Source organism: Cyprinodon tularosa, unplaced genomic scaffold (assembly GCF_016077235.1).
Source record: "Cyprinodon tularosa strain WSP-4 unplaced genomic scaffold, ASM1607723v1 ctg958, whole genome shotgun sequence".
Classification (NCBI taxonomy): Eukaryota; Metazoa; Chordata; class Actinopteri; order Cyprinodontiformes; family Cyprinodontidae; genus Cyprinodon; species Cyprinodon tularosa.
The window spans coordinates 119,478-134,260 of NW_024039738.1; the positions used below are offsets into that span (position 1 = coordinate 119,478).

The following is a 14,783-nucleotide window of genomic DNA, read 5'->3' on the forward strand; positions in this document are numbered from 1 at the left end:
ACACCAGAACCCACATAAACACCTTTATTGTTCTAGAGACACATCATTGTACATGTTTCCACTCAGAGCGGACCGGGAAGTCCCCGACCCAAACCTGATCAGAACCAGTTCTGCTCCACATTTACAGCCCAAAGGTCCTGAGGAGGTTCTAAAGCTCCGGCCTGGAATCTGAGCCCATCAGAGCTGCTTCCAGGACAGAACCTCCAGAACCTTCAGAACCTTCAGCCGTTCCGGAGCTCCTCAGCTCCAACATCTGGGTCGGGCTGAGCAGAACTAAATGGCATAATAGATCCGGTTCTGGTGTGAGAGTCCTGAGCTGCATCTCCAGGTGGACCACAGGTTGGTATCTGAACGGTTCCAGGTCCACCACTGCTGATTGTAGAACCATGTGGAAGGTTCTGTTGGTTCAGTTTTTATTCCAGAGAACGGTTCTGTGGTCCAAACCTCTGGCTCCAGTTCTAAGAGAACCATCTACAGAACCTAGCTTTCCAGATTCTGATGTGTTCTTTAGAACCTGCAGGCGCCGCGGGTCAGAACTCAGCAGAACCGGTTCTGGAGGCAGAAGAGTCTGGAAGCGCGAGATGGCAGGGTGAGAAGGACCTAGAAGGGCATTCCTCCAGAGATCTGCCGGGCCACCTGTTCCTCCGGACTTTCCTTGTCCGGGTCGGTTCTGTCCTGGTTCCAGTCCCTCAGGCCTGCGGGCAGCGTGGTGTCCTCGTCCTCGCCGCCGGTTCCGTCCACAAAGTCCTCGTAGGTGGACTTCTCTGCAAAGGGCCGTCGTCCCAGCAGCTCCACCATGTCGTTCTTGTCCAGAACCTCCTTCTCCAGAAGCCGCTGCGCCACCTAAAGGACAGAACCGGACCCAGAGTCAGAGGATAGAACCGGACCCAGAGTCAGAGGACAGAACCGGACCCAGAGTCAGAGGACAGAACCGGACCCAGAGTCAGAGGACAGACGGTCCTTATTCTGATGGATCAGACTGGTTCTAACGGATCAGACGGGTCCTGGTTCTAACGGATCAGAAGGTCCTGGTTCTAACGGATCAGAAGGTCCTGGTTCTAACGGATCAGAAGGTCCTGGTTCTAACGGATCAGACTGGTTCTAACGGATCAGAAGGTCCTGGTTCTAACGGATCAGACTGGTTCTAACGGATCAGAAGGTCCTGGTTCTAACGGATCAGACTGGTTCTAACGGATCAGAAGGTCCTGGTTCTAACGGATCAGACTGGTTCTAACGGATCAGACTGGTTCTAACGGATCAGAAGGTCCTGGTTCTAACGGATCAGAAGGTCCTGGTTCTAACGGATCAGACTGGTTCTAACGGATCAGAAGGTCCTGGTTCTAACGGATCAGACTGGTTCTAACGGATCAGACTGGTTCTAACGGATCAGAAGGTCCTGGTTCTAACGGATCAGAAGGTCCTGGTTCTAACGGATCAGACTGGTTCTAACGGATCAGAAGGTCCTGGTTCTAACGGATCAGACTGGTTCTAACGGATCAGACTGGTTCTAACGGATCAGAAGGTCCTGGTTCTAACGGATCAGAAGGTCCTGGTTCTAACGGATCAGACTGGTTCTAACGGATCAGAAGGTCCTGGTTCTAACGGATCAGACTGGTTCTAACGGATCAGAAGGTCCTGGTTCTAACGGATCAGACTGGTTCTAACGGATCAGAAGGTCCTGGTTCTAACGGATCAGAAGGGTCCTGGTTCTAACGGATCAGAAGGTCCTGGTTCTAACGGATCAGACTGGTTCTAACGGATCAGAAGGTCCTGGTTCTAACGGATCAGAAGGGTCCTGGTTCTAACGGATCAGAAGGTCCTGGTTCTAACGGATCAGACTGGTTCTAACGGATCAGAAGGTCCTGGTTCTAACGGATCAGAAGGTCCTGGTTCTAACGGATCAGACTGGTTCTAACGGATCAGAAGGTCCTGGTTCTAACGGATCAGACTGGTTCTAACGGATCAGAAGGTCCTGGTTCTAACGGATCAGACTGGTTCTAACGGATCAGAAGGTCCTGGTTCTAACGGATCAGAAGGTCCTGGTTCTAACGGATCAGACTGGTTCTAACGGATCAGAAGGTCCTGGTTCTAACGGATCAGACTGGTTCTAACGGATCAGAAGGTCCTGGTTCTAACGGATCAGAAGGGTCCTGGTTCTAACGGATCAGACTGGTTCTAACGGATCAGAAGGTCCTGGTTCTAACGGATCAGACTGGTTCTAACGGATCAGAAGGTCCTGGTTCTAACGGATCAGAAGGTCCTGGTTCTAACGGATCAGACTGGTTCTAACGGATCAGAAGGTCCTGGTTCTAACGGATCAGAAGGTCCTGGTTCTAACGGATCAGAAGGTCCTGGTTCTAACGGATCAGAAGGTCCTGGTTCTAACAGATCAGACTGGTTCTAACGGATCAGAAGGTCCTGGTTCTAACGGATCAGAAGGTCCTGGTTCTAACGGATCAGAAGGTCCTGGTTCTAACGGATCAGAAGGTCCTGGTTCTAACGGATCAGAAGGGTCCTGGTTCTAACGGATCAGAAGGTCCTGGTTCTAACGGATCAGAAGGTCCTGGTTCTAACGGATCAGACTGGTTCTAACGGATCAGAAGGTCCTGGTTCTAACGGATCAGACTGGTTCTAACGGATCAGACTGGTTCTAACGGATCAGAAGGTCCTGGTTCTAACGGATCAGACTGGTTCTAACGGATCAGACTGGTTCTAACGGATCAGAAGGTCCTGGTTCTAACGGATCAGAAGGTCCTGGTTCTAACGGATCAGAAGGTCCTGGTTCTAATGGATCAGACTGGTTCTAACGGATCAGAAGGTCCTGGTTCTAACGGATCAGACTGGTTCTAACGGATCAGAAGGTCCTGGTTCTAACGGATCAGACTGGTTCTAACGGATCAGACTGGTTCTAACGGATCAGACTGGTTCTAACGGATCAGAAGGTCCTGGTTCTAACGGATCAGACTGGTTCTAACGGATCAGAAGGTCCTGGTTCTAACGGATCAGAAGGTCCTGGTTCTAACGGATCAGAAGGTCCTGGTTCTAACGGATCAGACTGGTTCTAACGGATCAGAAGGTCCTGGTTCTAACGGATCAGACTGGTTCTAACGGATCAGAAGGTCCTGGTTCTAACGGATCAGAGGGTCCTGGTTCTAACGGATCAGACTGGTTCTAACGGATCAGAAGGTCCTGGTTCTAACGGATCAGAAGGTCCTGGTTCTAACGGATCAGAAGGTCCTGGTTCTAACGGATCAGAAGGTCCTGGTTCTAACGGATCAGACTGGTTCTAACGGATCAGAAGGTCCTGGTTCTAACGGATCAGAAGGTCCTGGTTCTAACGGATCAGACTGGTTCTAACGGATCAGACTGGTTCTAACGGATCAGACTGGTTCTAACGGATCAGAAGGTCCTGGTTCTAACGGATCAGACTGGTTCTAACGGATCAGAAGGTCCTGGTTCTAACGGATCAGACTGGTTCTAACGGATCAGAAGGTCCTGGTTCTAACGGATCAGAAGGTCCTGGTTCTAACGGATCAGACTGGTTCTAACGGATCAGAAGGTCCTGGTTCTAACGGATCAGAAGGTCCTGGTTCTAACGGATCAGACTGGTTCTAACGGATCAGAAGGTCCTGGTTCTAACGGATCAGAAGGTCCTGGTTCTAACGGATCAGAAGGTCCTGGTTCTAACGGATCAGACTGGTTCTAACGGATCAGAAGGTCCTGGTTCTAACGGATCAGACTGGTTCTAACGGATCAGAAGGTCCTGGTTCTAACGGATCAGACTGGTTCTAACGGATCAGACTGGTTCTAACGGATCAGAAGGTCCTGGTTCTAACGGATCAGACTGGTTCTAACGGATCAGAAGGGTCCTGGTTCTAACGGATCAGAAGGTCCTGGTTCTAACGGATCAGACTGGTTCTAACGGATCAGAAGGTCCTGGTTCTAACGGATCAGACTGGTTCTAACGGATCAGAAGGTCCTGGTTCTAACGGATCAGACTGGTTCTAACGGATCAGACTGGTTCTAACGGATCAGAAGGTCCTGGTTCTAACGGATCAGACTGGTTCTAACGGATCAGACGGTCCCGGTTTAACGGGCGACTGGTTCCTACGGTCAGAAGTCTGGTTCAACGGGTAAGACTGGTTTAACGGATCAGATCTGGTCCAGTTTTAACGGATCAGACCTGGTTCTACGGATCAGATTTGGGTTTTACGGATCAGACTGGTTTAACGGATCAGAAGGTCAGGTTCTACGGTCAGATGGTTCAACGGATCAGAGGTTTGGTTCTAAACCGTTCCAGAGGAAGGTGTGAGGTCCTGTTCTTGTTTTAAAGATGGAAACCCTTCTAGGAAATGGCTAAACGGGCGGGATCAGAGTCCGGCAGAACGCCGCCACAGAGCCTGTTTTAACCTTTTGTCGGTTCTTCGTTAGAGTCTGGTTTTCGTAGACGGGATCAGGCTCGGCTCGGGTCAGGCGGGTCCTCGGAATTCCCGAACCTCTCGTCCGGGCAAGGTCGAAATGGCCCTGGTTCTAACGGATTGCAGAGAGCTAACGGACAGCCGGAGTTCCTACGGCGGGGGTCCCCGGGTAGGCGCTGGTCTTCTAGGGGCCCAGCCGGTTGATCGGCGAAGGTTCTGGACGTTCCCGGTCTGCAACGTAGCAGCGTCCCTGGTTACAACGTCCGGAGGTCTGGTTAAGCCCCCGGGATGATGGACACCTGCTCGGATCAGAACACCATCAGCCATCGGGCCTCAGCCTGCAGAACCACAGCCCACCCGTCACAGAGACCTTGAGCAGCGGGTCGGCGTGCTCCAGGAACCAGCCGGCCACAGCATGACCCGCCTCGTGGTACGCCACCGTCTTCTTCTCCTCCGGCTGCAGAACCTGAGTCTTCTTCTCCAGACCTGCATCACAAACAGCAAGAGGTCAGAGGTTCTGACACAGCTGCTGCCGGACTCTATGGTCCCAGGTTTGCCAGGTCCTGGTTCTGGTCGGGAACGCGCTCACCTCCAATGACTCTCTCGATGGCCTGCTCAAAGTGCTTCTGGCTGATGGTGTCTGCCAGGTGGCGCGCTGCGATCAGCGCCGCCTCGTTGCACACGTTGGCGATGTCGGCGCCTGTCAGACAGCGACAGAGGACAAAGGCTCAGACGCCTGGCTCACCTGGCCGGCTGCTGGCCCCTCCCACCACCTACCTGAGAACCCGGGCGTCAGGGCGGCCATCTTCTTAGCCAGAGCGTCTTTGTCCAGGTCAGAGCCCAGCTTCAGGGGACGCAGGTGGACCTTAAATATGGACGCCCGTCCTTTAATATCCGGGGGACCTGCAGGAGAACGGAGCTGGGTCACTTCCTGTCCCTGACGGCGGCGTGGGCGTGTCCATTTAACTCACCGATGTAGATCTGCCGGTCGAAGCGTCCGGGTCTGAGCAGGGCCGGGTCCAGGATGTCGGGTCGATTGGTTCCGGCCAGAACCACCACGTTGGTGGCGGTGTTAAAGCCTGAGGGCAGAGAGCAGTCAGTCAGACTGGTTGTAATGGGTCAGACTGGTTCTAATGGGTCAGACTGGTTCCAATGGCTCAGACTGGTTCGTATGGGTCAGACTGGTTCCAATGGCTCAGACTGGTTCTAATGGGTCAGACTGGTTCCAATGGCTCAGACTGGTTCCAATGGGTCAGACTGGTTCATATGGGTAAGACTGGTCCGTATGGTTCAGACTGGTCCTAATGGTTCAGACTGGTTCTAATGGGTCAGACTGGTCCCAATGGGTCAAACTGGTCCCAATGGGTCATACTGGTTCTAATGGGTCAGACTGGTCCTAATGGTTCAGACTGGTCCTAATGGTTCAGACTGGTTCCAATGGCTCAGACTGGTCCCAATGGGTCAGACTGGTCCCAATGGCTCAGACTGGTTCTAATGGGTCAGACTGGTCCCAATGGCTCAGACTGGTTCTAATGGGTCAGACTGGTTCCAATGGGTCAGACTGGTTCTAATGGGTCAGACTGGTCCCAATGGGTCAGACTGGTTCCAATGGGTCAGACTGGTCCGTATGGGTCAGACTGGTTCTAATGGGTCAGACTGGTCCCAATGGGTCAGACTGGTCCTAATGGTTCAGACTGGTTCTAAGGGGTCAGACTGGTCCGTATGGGTCAGACTGGTTCTAATGGGTCAGACTGGTTCTAATGGGTCAGACTGGTCCCAATGGGTCAGACTGGTTCTAATGGGTCAGACTGGTTCTAATGGGTCAGACTGGTTCTAATGGGTCAGACTGGTCCGTATGGGTCAGACTGGTTCAAATGGGTCAGACTGGTCCCAATGGGTCAGACTGGTCCTAATGGTTCAGACTGGTTCTAAGGGGTCAGACTGGTCCGTATGGGTCAGACTGGTTCTAATGGGTCAGACTGGTTCTAATGGGTCAGACTGGTCCCAATGGGTCAGACTGGTTCTAATGGGTCAGACTGGTTCTAATGGGTCAGACTGGTTCTAATGGGTCAGACTGGTCCGTATGGGTCAGACTGGTTCAAATGGGTCAGACTGGTCCCAATGGGTCAGACTGGTCCTAATGGTTCAGACTGGTTCTAATGGGTCAGACTGGTTCTAATGGGTCAGACTGGTTCCAGTAGGTCATACTGGTTCATATGGGTCAGACTGGTTCTAATGGGTCACACTGGTTCTAATGGGTCAGACTGGTCCCAATGGGTCAGACTGGTCCTAATGGTTCAGACTGGTTCTAATGGGTCAGACTGGTTCTAATGGGTCAGACTGGTCCCAATGGGTCAGACTGGTCCTAATGGTTCAGACTGGTTCCAATGGGTCAGACTGGTTCCAATGGGTCAGACTGGTTCCAGTAGGTCATACTGGTTCATATGGGTCAGACTGGTTCTAATGGGTCACACTGGTTCTAATGGGTCAGACTGGTCCCAATGGGTCAGACTGGTCCTAATGGTTCAGACTGGTTCTAATGGGTCAGACTGGTTCTAATGGGTCAGACTGGTCCCAATGGGTCAGACTGGTCCGTATGGGTCAGACTGGTTCAAATGGGTCAGACTGGTCCCAATGGGTCAGACTGGTCCTAATGGTTCAGACTGGTTCTAATGGGTCAGACTGGTTCTAATGGGTCAGACTGGTTCCAGTAGGTCATACTGGTTCATATGGGTCAGACTGGTTCTAATGGGTCAGACTGGTCCCAATGGGTCAGACTGGTCCTAATGGTTCAGACTGGTTCTAATGGGTCAGACTGGTTCTAATGGGTCAGACTGGTCCCAATGGGTCAGACTGGTCCTAATGGTTCAGACTGGTTCCAATGGGTCAGACTGGTTCCAATGGGTCAGACTGGTTCCAGTAGGTCATACTGGTTCATATGGGTCAGACTGGTTCTAATGGGTCACACTGGTTCTAATGGGTCAGACTGGTCCCAATGGGTCAGACTGGTCCTAATGGTTCAGACTGGTTCTAATGGGTCAGACTGGTTCTAATGGGTCAGACTGGTCCCAATGGGTCAGACTGGTCCTAATGGTTCAGACTGGTTCCAATGGGTCAGACTGGTTCTAATGGGTCAGACTGGTTCCAATGGGTCAGACTGGTTCTAATGGGTCAGACTGGTTCTAATGGGTCAGACTGGTCCGTATCGGTCAGACTGGTTCTAATGGGTCAGACTGGTCCCAATGGGTCAGACTGGTTCTAATGGGTCAGACTGGTCCCAATGGGTCAGACTGGTCCGTATGGGTCAGACTGGTCCGTATGGGTCAGACTGGTTCAAATGGGTCAGACTGGTCCCAATGGGTCAGACTGGTCCTAATGGTTCAGACTGGTTCTAATGGGTCAGACTGGTTCTAATGGGTCAGACTGGTTCCAGTAGGTCATACTGGTTCATATGGGTCAGACTGGTTCTAATGGGTCAGACTGGTTCTAATGGGTCAGACTGGTCCCAATGGGTCAGACTGGTCCTAATGGTTCAGACTGGTTCTAATGGGTCAGACTGGTTCTAATGGGTCAGACTGGTTCCAGTAGGTCATACTGGTTCGTATGGGTCAGACTGGTTCGTATGGGTCAGACTGGTTCTAATGGGTCATACTGGTTCCAATGGGTCATACTGGTTCGTATGGGTCAGACTGGTTCTAATGGGTCAGACTGGTTCCAATGGGTCATACTGGTCCCAATGGGTCAGGCTGGTTCTAATGGGTCATACTGGTTCCAGTAGGTCATACTGGTTCATATGGGTCAGACTGGTTCTAATGGGTCAGACTGGTTCCAGTAGGTCATACTGGTTCATATGGGTCAGACTGGTTCTAATGGGTCATACTGGTTCAAATGGGTCAGACTGGTTCTAATGGGTCATACTGGTTCGTATGGGTCAGACTGGTTCCAATGGGTCATACTGGTTCCAATGGGTCATACTGGTTCCAGTAGGTCACACTGGTTCATATGGGTCAGACTGGTTCTAATGGGTCAGACTGGTTCCAATGGGTCATACTGGTTCCAATGGGTCAGACTGGTTCTAATGGTTCAGACTGGTTCCAATGGGTCATACTGGTTCTAATGGGTCAGACTGGTCCCAATGGGTCATACTGGTCCCAATGGGTCAGACTGGTTCTAATGGGTCAGACTGGTTCCAATGGGTCATACTGGTTCCAATGGGTCATACTGGTTCTAATGGGTCAGACTGGTCCCAATGGGTCATACTGGTCCCAATGGGTCAGACTGGTCCTAATAGATCAGACTGGTTCCAATGGGTCATACTGGTTCCAATGGGTCAGACTGGTTCCAATGGGTCATACTGGTTCCAATGGGTCAGACTGGTTCCAGTAGGTCATACTGGTTCATATGGGTCAGACTGGTTCTAATGGGTCAGACTGGTTCCAATGGGTCATACTGGTTCCAGTAGGTCATACTGGTTCATATGGGTGAGACTGGTTCATATGGGTCAGACTGGTTCTAATGGGTCATACTGGTTCATATGGGTCAGACTGGTCCCAATGGGTCAGACTGGTTCTAATGGGTCATACTGGTTCGTATGGGTCAGACTGGTTCTAATGGATCAGACTGGTTCTAATGGGTCAGACTGGTTCCAATGGGTCAGACTGGTTCGTATGGGTCATACTGGTTCCAATGGGTAAGGCTGGTTCTAATGGGTCATACTGGTTCCAGTAGGTCACACTGGTTCATATGGGTCAGACTGGTTCCAATGGGTCAGACTGGTTCCAATGGGTCAGACTGGTTCCAATGGGTCAGACTGGTTCTAATGGGTCAGACTGGTCCTAATAGATCAGACTGGTTCCAATGGGTCAGACTGGTTCCAATGGGTCATACTGGTTCCAATGGGTCAGACTGGTTCCAGTAGGTCATACTGGTTCGTATGGGTCAGACTGGTTCTAATGGGTCAGACTGGTTCGTATGGGTCATACTGGTTCCAATGGGTCAGACTGGTTCCAGTAGGTCATACTGGTTCTAATGGGTCAGGCTGGTTCTAATGGGTCATAGTGGTTCATATGGGTCAGACTGGTTCTATTGGGTCATACTGGTTCCAGTAGGTCATACTGGTTCATATGGGTCAGACTGGTTCTAATGGGTCAGACTGGTTCTAATGGGTCAGACTGGTTCCAATGGGTCATACTGGTTCTAATGGGTCAGACTGGTTCCAATGGGTCATACTGGTTCCAATGGGTCAGACTGGTTCTAATGGTTCAGACTGGTTCCAATGGGTCATACTGGTTCCAATGGGTCAGACTGGTTCTAATGGGTCAGACTGGTTCTAATGGTTCAGACTGGTTCTAATGGGTCAGACTGGTTCCAATGGGTCAGACTGGTCCGTATGGGTCAGACTGGTTCAAATGGGTCAGACTGGTCCCAATGGGTCAGACTGGTCCTAATGGTTCAGACTGGTTCTAATGGGTCAGACTGGTTCTAATGGGTCAGACTGGTTCCAATGGGTCATACTGGTTCCAATGGGTCATACTGGTTCCAGTAGGTCACACTGGTTCATATGGGTCAGACTGGTTCCAATGGGTCATACTGGTTCCAATGGGTCAGACTGGTTCCAATGGGTCAGACTGGTTCGTATGGGTCAGACTGGTTCTAATGGGTCAGACTGGTTCCAATGGGTCAGACTGGTTCCAGTAGGTCATACTGGTTCATATGGGTCAGACTGGTTCATATGGGTCAGACTGGTTCTAATGGGTCAGACTGGTTCTAATGGGTCAGACAGAGGGCAGCGTCAGTCCTCAGCAGGCGGATGTAGAGAGGAACCCACCGTCCATCTCCACCAGCAGCTGGTTCAGGGTGTTCTCCTGCTCGCTCTGGCCGCCAAAGTTCCCCCGGCCGCGCTTCCGTCCCACCGCGTCGATCTCGTCTATGAAGAGGATGCAGGGAGCGTTCTTCCTGGCCATGACAAATAGATCACGGACCTGTAGGAGACAGATATCAGCGCCGCCGCCGCCATCATCATCATCTTCCTCCTCCATCAGATGCTCACCCTGGCGGGGCCCACGCCCACAAACATCTCCAGGAACTCGGAGCCGTTGACTGTGATGAAGGGAACGTTGGCCTCGCCCGCCGTCGCTTTGGCCAGCAGAGTCTTCCCTGTTCCTGGGGGCCCCGTCAGAATGGCCCCCTGCAGAGACACAGGACAGGACAGGCCACTGAGATGGTCGCCGAGGGCCGGGTGGACCGACACCTCTGCCCCGCCATGCGGACCGACCCATGGCGGACCTGTTCAGCCTCACCTTGGGGATCTTTGCCCCCAGGTCCTGGTACTGTTTGGGGTTCTTCAGGAAGTTGACGAACTCCATGATCTCCAGCTTGGCTTCCTCGCAGCCGGCCACATCTTTGAACTTCACATCGATCTCGTCCTTCAGGATCTTGGCCGTGGTCTCGCTGACGCTGAACAGCCCCCCCATTCCCCTGCCAGGGCGGCCGGCCCCCGCTGGGCCGCGCCGCAGCATGAAGAGCAGGAAGCCGATGATGAGGACGGTGGGCAGCATGCTGAGCAGGAACGTTCTGCAGGACAAAGACAGAGGGCGTCAGGCCCGGCCGGACGCCGCGGCGGCTCCACGGCGGCTCCGCTGCTCACCCGTCGCTCTCAGTGGAGTAGACTACGGGCAGGCGGTTCTCGCTCTCGATGCCTAGCTCGCTCTGAGCCGTCTCCAGGTTCCTCTCGAAGGTGTCCACGCTGCCGATGTTGAACCAGACGTACTGCTGCAGGAGGAAACACGCGAGTCAGAGACAGGTAGCCCACCTGGCATCTTAGCCCACCCCTCAAACGCACCCCGTCCAACGGCGTCTTCCCAGGAGAGAAGACCACTTTGACGTAACGCTTGTTGACCACGTCCAGCCGGTCCACCTGACGGAGACAAACCGGCAATCAGAGCCCTGACAGAACGCTGGTGGGCGGGGCGAGGGAACCGCTGTGGCGTCTTACCACTCCCTTGGACAGGTAGTTGTTGACAAAGTCCTTCCAGGTAACCTCCCGTCCTCCATCACGCAGGAAGAAGTAGTAGGTGACGGCGGTCCAGAAGGCCACGCCGCTCAGCAGGTACATGCGGAACTCCTTGTCATCCCAGGGAACGTCACCCTGAAAGAGGCAGCAGCTGAGTGGGGGCGCGTCAGGCTGGGCGACCTACAGCCAGCAGGTACTCACCTTCTGCAGGCGGCTGTACCAGTGGGACTCCTCCTTGCGACCTCCTCTCTTCCCTCCGCCTCCCGACCCTCCTCCGGACCCGCCGTCCGCCCCGCCTCCAGACCTCCCAGAGGGTTTCTGAGCGTTGGCAGCCTTGGATTCTGGAATGGATCAGAACCTGGAGCATCAGCTAGCGTGTTTGGAGCATGCTCAGTTTAGAGCATCAGGATGAACCCAGATGGTTGTGATCCACCAAGGCAGGAACCAGGTCCTCCAGCCTGGTTCTGGTTCTCCTGATCGCACTGAGCATGCTCAGACTGGGTCTGGTTCTGGTTCTGGTGGCGGCTGGTTTACCTTTGGCTGCAGAGTCTGACTCAGTCGTTCTGCTCGCTTTCTGACCTTCTGGGAAGTATTTCTCAAATCCTGAAGAGAGAAAAAAGCGTTAGTCTGTGGAACCGCGTGGGGCGGGTCATTGCCATGGTGATGACAGTGTGAGAAGGTCGCCATGGTGATGACTGTGGTCAGGGGAACAGTGAAGCTGCGTTCATACCAAGCGCAGCAGGAGCAGCAAAAACGCATCTGCTGCTTCATTTTTGATGTTTGTACCAGTTTAGTTCTGCGTTGGAAAAGTGGGTCTGATGCGCGGTGGGCGGAGCTACTATGGGAGAATTATCCTTTGGGCAGTTCTTGGTTCTGACCCACCTTTGGGCAGTTCTTGGTTCTGACCCACCTTTGGGCAGTTCTTGGTTCTGACCCACCTTTGGGCTGTTCTTGGTTCTGACCCACCTTTGGGCAGTTCTTGGTTCTGACCCACCTTTGGGCAGTTCTTGGTTCTGACCCACCTTTGGGCAGTTCTTGGTTCTGACCCACCTTTGGGCTGTTCTTGGTTCTGACCCACCTTTGGGCTGTTCTTGGTTCTGACCCACCTTTGGGCAGTTCTTGGTTCTGACCCACCTTTGGGCAGTTCTTGGTTCTGACCCACCTTTGGGCAGTTCTTGGTTCTGACCCACCTTTGGGCTGTTCTTGGTTCTGACCCACCTTTGGGCTGTTCTTGGTTCTGACCCACCTTTGGGCTGTTCTTGGTTCTGACCCACCTTTGGGCTGTTCTTGGTTCTGACCCACCTTTGGGCTGTTCTTGGTTCTGACCCACCTTTGGGCGGTTCCTGGTTCTGACCCACCTTTGGGCAGTTCTTGGTTCTGACCCACCTTTGGGCTGTTCTTGGTTCTGACCCACCTTTGGGCGGTTCTTGGTTCTGACCCACCTTTGGGCGGTTCTTGGTTCTGACCCACCTTTGGGCAGTTCTTGGTTCTGACCCACCTTTGGGCAGTTCTTGGTTCTGACCCACCTTTGGGCAGTTCTTGGTTCTGACCCACCTTTGGGCTGTTCTTGGTTCTGACCCACCTTTGGGCTGTTCTTGGTTCTGACCCACCTTTGGGCGATTCTTGGTTCTGACCCACCTTTGGGCTGTTCTTGGTTCTGACCCACCTTTGGGCTGTTCTTGGTTCTGACCCACCTTTGGGCTGTTCTTGGTTCTGACCCACCTTTGGGCAGTTCTTGGTTCTGACCCACCTTTGGGCTGTTCTTGGTTCTGACCCACCTTTGGGCTGTTCTTGGTCTGCTTTGGGCTGTTCTTGGTTCTGACCCACCTTTGGGCAGTTCTTGGTTCTGACCCACCTTTGGGCGGTTCCTGGTTCTGACCCACCTTTGGGCGGTTCCTGGTTCTGACCCACCTTTGGGCGGTTCCTGGTTCTGACCCACCTTTGGGCGGTTCCTGGTTCTGACCCACCTTTGGGCGGTTCCTGGTTCAGACCCACCTTTGGGCAGTTCGTGGTTCTGACCCACCTTTGGGCAGTTCTTGGTTCTGATCCACCTTTGGGCGGTTCCTGGTTCTGACCCACCTTTGGGCGGTTATTGGTTCTGACCCACCTTTGGGCGGTTCCTGGTTCTGACCCACCTTTGGGCGGTTCCTGGTTCTGACCCACCTTTGGGGGGTTCCTGGTTCTGACCCACCTTTGGGCGGTTTCTGGTTCTGACCCACCTTTGGGCAGTTCCTGGTTCTGACCCACCTTTGGGCGGTTATTGGTTCTGACCCACCTTTGGGCGGTTCCTGGTTTTGACCCACCTTTGGGCGGTTCCTGGTTCTGACCCACCTTTGGGCGGTTCTTGGTTCTGACCCACCTTTGGGCGGTTCCTGGTTCTGACCCACCTTTGGGCGGTTATTGGTTCTGACCCACCTTTGGGCGGTTATTGGTTCTGACCCACCTTTGGGCTGTTCTTGGTTCTGACCCACCTTTGGGCTGTTCTTGGTTCTGACCCACCTTTGGGCAGTTCTTGGTTCTGATCCACCTTTGGGCGGTTCCTGGTTCTGACCCACCTTTGGGCGGTTCCTGGTTCTGACCCACCTTTGGGCGGTCTGGAGCTCAGCGTCCTGTGGGCTCCCAGCAGCTCGCTCAGCAGGCTCGGTCCAGTCTCCAGCGGGTCTCCATGGGATGAACACATCACCTGGGCAACATAAAGAGGCAGCGGGTCACCTTCCAGAACCTTTCAGAACCTTATGGCATTCAGAACCAGGAGAACCTTCAGTCCAGAAAGTTCTCCTGGTTCTGAATGCCAGTCAATTATCAGACGTTCTGGGACCGACAGGACTGTTCTGACCAGGACTACAGGAACCTGGGAGGTCCAGTTCTGACTCTTTAGGTTGCGTCATCAAGGTGTCATCTGTAAACCTAGCTGTGACGTCATATTTTTCATTATGGGAGGAAAACCTGCCCTTCCTGATAGCTTATGCTGGGTTCTGGTTCTGATTCAGAACCGGACCGGTCAAGGTGAGCCTGTTGTCCTGGTTACTACCTACCGTCCTCCTGGGAGCTCCGGAGGTCCGCAGGGCGAAGCGGACCAGGGCCCTACAGGCCGCCGGCAGCTGAAGGTACCGGAGGGCCATTGGACTGAGGCTGCAGCAGAACCTAAACACGGAACCAGTCCGATACCAGCGTTCCGTAACCATCCAGCGCCGCAGACATGTTTCCTGAACTTCTTCTTCTTGGGTTTCTAAAGGTTTTAGATCACAGCGCCGCCTGCAGGATGGAAGAAAAACAGAGCCAGCTTCCGCCCTGACAGTCCCGACCATAGATATCCATAATTATTATGGATATCTATGGTCCCGACAGCCGCC

General features: G+C 53.2%; 1 protein-coding gene across 1 annotated transcript; it reads right to left on the bottom strand.

Annotated features, from left to right (window-relative positions):
• Positions 1 to 9: 9 nt before the first annotated feature.
• LOC119776798 (AFG3-like protein 2) lies at positions 10 to 14,753 on the bottom strand. The gene is made up of 17 exons (XM_038275396.1): positions 14,466 to 14,753; positions 14,014 to 14,113; positions 11,965 to 12,033; positions 11,632 to 11,771; positions 11,413 to 11,565; positions 11,260 to 11,334; positions 11,065 to 11,189; positions 10,718 to 10,991; positions 10,468 to 10,605; positions 10,246 to 10,399; positions 5,390 to 5,497; positions 5,196 to 5,321; positions 5,008 to 5,118; positions 4,789 to 4,904; positions 4,700 to 4,717; positions 4,411 to 4,530; positions 10 to 843 (listed from the first exon to the last, which is right to left on the bottom strand). The coding sequence occupies exons 1-17, from the start codon at positions 14,736 to 14,738 to the stop codon at positions 601 to 603; spliced, it is 2,343 nt and encodes a 780-aa protein (XP_038131324.1). The 5' UTR covers positions 14,739 to 14,753; the 3' UTR covers positions 10 to 600.
• Positions 14,754 to 14,783: the final 30 nt, after the last annotated feature.